Genomic DNA, 4,179 nt, shown 5'->3' on the forward strand with positions numbered 1-4,179 from the left:
TGATATTCACTTCGCGTACGTCTAGTCTCCTCCGTGGTTCTCCATGATTTCTAAAAAGTAAAACTCCTCGTAAATCATCCTAACGGATTTTGTGCAGCAGCCTCAGGTGCAACGCTTAGTTGGGCATGCTACACCACATGTACATTTACCTGACTAAACTGCCACATAAAGCCTTTATGTATCAATGGCATTATGTAGTCAGTTAAATGTAGCATTAGTGCTAAAGTTGTTTCGTGTCTACACAATCACAAAATCATCAGCCTGTACAATACATGGCGTTGCACCTCATGGCTTTAGCCGATTGTTGCCAAAAACCTGACATTTCCCGACAGTATCCACTATGAAACTCGTTATGCCGCTCAAACCTCACATCATGCTCGTCTTGTTCCTTTCTAATGCTCCATAATGCTCTGATGCTCGGATAGTCTCATAATGCCGAATATGATGGCGGCGTTATCCGCTGGACCCCATTTTGCAGCCGATTCTGATGTATTTTGCCCCAGGCAGCGTACACTACTTTTGTTCGTGCTCTCTCATGCCGCTGGACATTCTTGTGTCGTGTTCTGCCGGATGCGTCCAGTGGTCTTGATCAGTTGGAACACGCCATTGTTACCAAACTGCTGCCAGCCCTGACTGGAGAAGAAGTCAGTCTGGAGCTGCGACGGCTGTTTGCCTTCCCTTGCCGGGATGATGGCCTGGGCATCGTCAATCCAACATCTCTGACAACCCAATGCGCCTCATCCCGCGCGATCACACCGGCGCTCACCACCAACATCCTCGACCAAGACTTCAGTGTGACGGAAGCTCTTGCCAGCGTTGCCTCGGCCAAAGCGTCACAGCGTGCAGATCACAGCCAGAAAGCGAAGACCGACATCCGTGGCTTCGCTGCCGACGCATCGCCCACTTTGCAGCACACAATTCAGTTGGCAAGTGAGCCTGGCGCCTCCAGCTGGCTCACTTGTCATCCGCTATCCCGTCATGGATTTGTGCTATCCAAAAGCGAGTTCCGCGATGGTTTGGCACTGCGCTATGGCTGGCGGCCTTCTCGCTTACCGTCAACCTGTGTCTGTGGAGCCAGCTTCACAGTAGCCCATGCCCTGACATGCAGCACCGGAAGTTTCCCGTCACTTCGACACAATGAGGTGCGGAACATCACTGCCTCGCTATTGAAACGTGTGGACAATAGTGTCGCTATCGAGCCACACTTACAACCGCTCTCTGGTGAGCAGCTCCGCTACAAGACTGCCTCCACAGAAGACCAGGCTCGACTTGATGTTGCGGCGAGTGGTGTTTGGGGAGGTCGGTTCGAGAGAGTCTTTCTCGATATTCGGGTTTTCAACCCCTTTGCTCCCTCAAATCGATCCTCTTCCATCACCGCAAAATCCTCTGACAACAATGTAGCGGCGGATCCTGTATCAATCACAGCGTCCACTAGACATACTCTCACACACACACTCAGGCATATACAGACACGTACACTCACACCAGCGTTCAGGTTGACTCACATCTTCAAAAGGAGCTAACTTGGTTCAAGAGACGATATGAGAGCACAAGGCAAGACAGACGAAAGCCGAAGCTTCCGCCTGAAGGCGGAAGGCAAGAGAGAGAGAGAAAAACAAGGAGATGGCAATATGATCTAGTTGCGGCCATGGAAATCCATGGCCACGAGATTGCTGGTCCCGCATGCAATAGCGTATCACCGTAATAAATATGCGTACGAACTGTTGCATAAAGAGCGGGAGCCATGTGGGGAAATATAAAATAAAGACGATTATGAACCCGTTTACGGGAGATAGATAAATAATAAAACAACTAAATAAGGCATACTTGTCCCGTAGAGGCCTAAAAGGCACGTGCCAATCGTATGGATACGACATATCCCCTCGCTTACACGGAAAAGAACACGTCCTCGTGTTATAAGTAACGTAATAAATTAGACTAAGATTATGGCTAACAATTTAACTAAACGAGTGCAGGTCAAAATTGGAGTTCCGATCAAAAAAACTGTTCAAAGACTAGCTGTAATATTGGCCACAACCAATCCAGTCAATACCACTGAAATCCTTACTCGTGCCAGACGGGACTCCCAAACAGCTGAGGTGGATGGCGGGAACGCGGGGTTCGCCTTTCCATCACGCCAACTGGCGGAGCACTGTCGAATACCCGAGCGGTGTCCTCCTCGTCTCGGGCGGCGGCATCAGTGGCATCAGGCTGGTAGGACGGAGTCAGGGTGGATGCCATGGGCTGCGGTGGGTCCGACTCATCTTGTTCGTGAACCTCCTGCAGCCGACTCGGTCGATGATGACAACTTTTCAGCCGGTTGACGTGCACTATCAGCCGACGTGCCGTGGGCTCAGACAGCTTGATGCGGTAGGTGACGGCGGAGAGCTTCTCCTCGACTAGGTACGGTCCGTGCCACAGTCTAGAAAACTTGGCGGTTGTACCCGTGGGAATGGCCGGCACCAGAAGCCACACTGCATCACCAGCTGCAAACGTCACGGCCTTAGCGTTACGATCACGGATATGCGCTTGATAGCGGTGCACGTTGCCCAAGTGCTCCCGAACCTGCGCATGAGCGTCCTCCAGGCGTCGGCGGAGAGCACTCACGAATTCCGGCTGGGACGCTACTGCGGATGCTGCTCCTGGCGGTAATCCAAATGCCAAGTCTTGAGGTAGGCATAGCTCCCGACCAAAGAGCAGATAGCTTGGACTGTAGCCGGTACTAGTCTGCGGCATCGAGCGGTATCCCATCAAGAAGGCTGGCAACTTGATGTCCCAATCTCGATGATTCCGGCAGACATAGTGCGCCAGGCCACGCTCAAGCGTCTGGTTGAATCTCTCAACCAGACCGTCACTCTGTGGATGGTACGCAGTTGTCCTGGTCTTATCTATGCCAAGCAGAAAGCAAACACTGCGAAACAGAGAGCCATCAAAGTTTTTGCCCTGATCGGTATGCAACCGATCAGGAGCACCAAAACGTGACACAAACTCATTTACAAACACCAAAGCAATAGTGGAAGCATCCATTCTCGAAAGCGGAAAAGCTTCCACCCATTTAGTGAAATAGTCAACTACAACCAAAATATGGCGGTTCCCTTCCGCTGTCTCCGGCAAATTGGGGATCAAATCCATTGCTACTCGCTCAAAAGGATACCCCGTCCAGGAAGACTGCATTGGAGCGCCAGACCCTCTGCCAACGGGACGCTTCAACTGGCTACAGGAAGAACAACTTGCAACCCAATCCAAGACATCTTTCTTCATGCCTACCCAGTGAAATTGTTGCGTCAGTTTCTTCTGCAGGCGTGTAGAACCCGTATGTCCCCCCTGGTCATGATACTCTTGCAAAACCAATGAACGTAAATGCCGGGGAACCACAACTTGCAAGATAGACGGCTTACCGGGGCAAGGGTCCTCCCAACGACGGCACAACACCCCCTCATGATGAACCAGCATTTCATGATTTTTCCACAAAATACGTACCTCAGGACTGCTACCCATCATGTCCTGTGGGCAAGGCGGAGAGTCCATACCTAGCCAGGACACTACTTGGGCGAGATCTCGGTCCTTCTCCTGTTCCGTTTCCCATCTTGACCACGGCCAGTTGAAACGGCGGATGAGGGGTGCGGGGATGTTGCCAACGTCGTTGTTCACGGCCCCTACGAACAGCGTCGTCGAAGCGTCAGGGCGGCGTGACAGTGCATCAGCGTTAGTGTGCGATCGACCTGCCCTGTACAATATGGTGAACTCAAATTCAGACAAAAATTCCAGCCAGCGAGCCACAATCGCCGGTGGATTTTTGAAATTAGCCAAGTGTTCTAGAGAACGATGATCCGTAAGACTCACAAACTGTCCACCAAGCAGGTAGCAACGAAAATGTCGCAGAGCCCACGCTAAACCTAACAATTCCTTTTTCGTGGATGCGTACCGTGTTTCTGTATCGGCCAGAAGTCGACTAGCCTACGCTCTCGGCCGTTCCAGACCTTCCTGAACCTGAGACAGCACTGCTCCTAACCCTAGTCCACTAGCATCTACGTCTACCAGAAATGGTGATGCATCTTGCCCAAACCTGGGGTAAGCTAGTACTGGGGCGGTCGTCAGCACTGTCTTCAGATTCAGGAAAGCGGTTTCACAGTCAGGGGTCCACAAAAACACTTGGCCAGTTTTCGTCAGGCTGTACAA

The 4,179-nt window shown here is 51.5% G+C and overlaps 1 protein-coding gene across 2 annotated transcripts; it reads right to left on the reverse strand.

The window, feature by feature from the left end:
- Window positions 1-1,503: 1,503 nt before the first annotated feature.
- LOC135808207 (uncharacterized) lies at window positions 1,504-3,792 on the reverse strand. 2 transcript variants are annotated; one of them, XM_065321364.1, is made up of 2 exons: window positions 3,481-3,792; window positions 1,504-2,888 (listed from the first exon to the last, which is right to left on the reverse strand). In XM_065321364.1, exon 2 carries the CDS (start codon window positions 2,749-2,751, stop codon window positions 2,065-2,067), a length of 687 nt encoding a protein of 228 aa, XP_065177436.1. In that variant the 5' UTR covers window positions 2,752-2,888; window positions 3,481-3,792; the 3' UTR covers window positions 1,504-2,064. The 2 variants fall into 2 exon arrangements, with proteins under 2 accessions (XP_065177436.1, XP_065177435.1); XM_065321363.1 differs by having other exon boundaries at window positions 1,504-2,911.
- Window positions 3,793-4,179: the final 387 nt, after the last annotated feature.

This window comes from Sycon ciliatum, chromosome 2 (genome assembly GCF_964019385.1).
Source record: "Sycon ciliatum chromosome 2, ocSycCili1.1, whole genome shotgun sequence".
In the NCBI taxonomy this organism is placed as follows: domain Eukaryota; kingdom Metazoa; phylum Porifera; class Calcarea; order Leucosolenida; family Sycettidae; genus Sycon; species Sycon ciliatum.

Bases quoted from the DNA above. Each gene is read 5' to 3' on its own strand.
- LOC135808207 (XM_065321364.1), bottom strand. From the start codon at position 2,751: ATGGGATACCGCTCGATGCCGCAGACTAGTACCGGCTACAGTCCAAGC.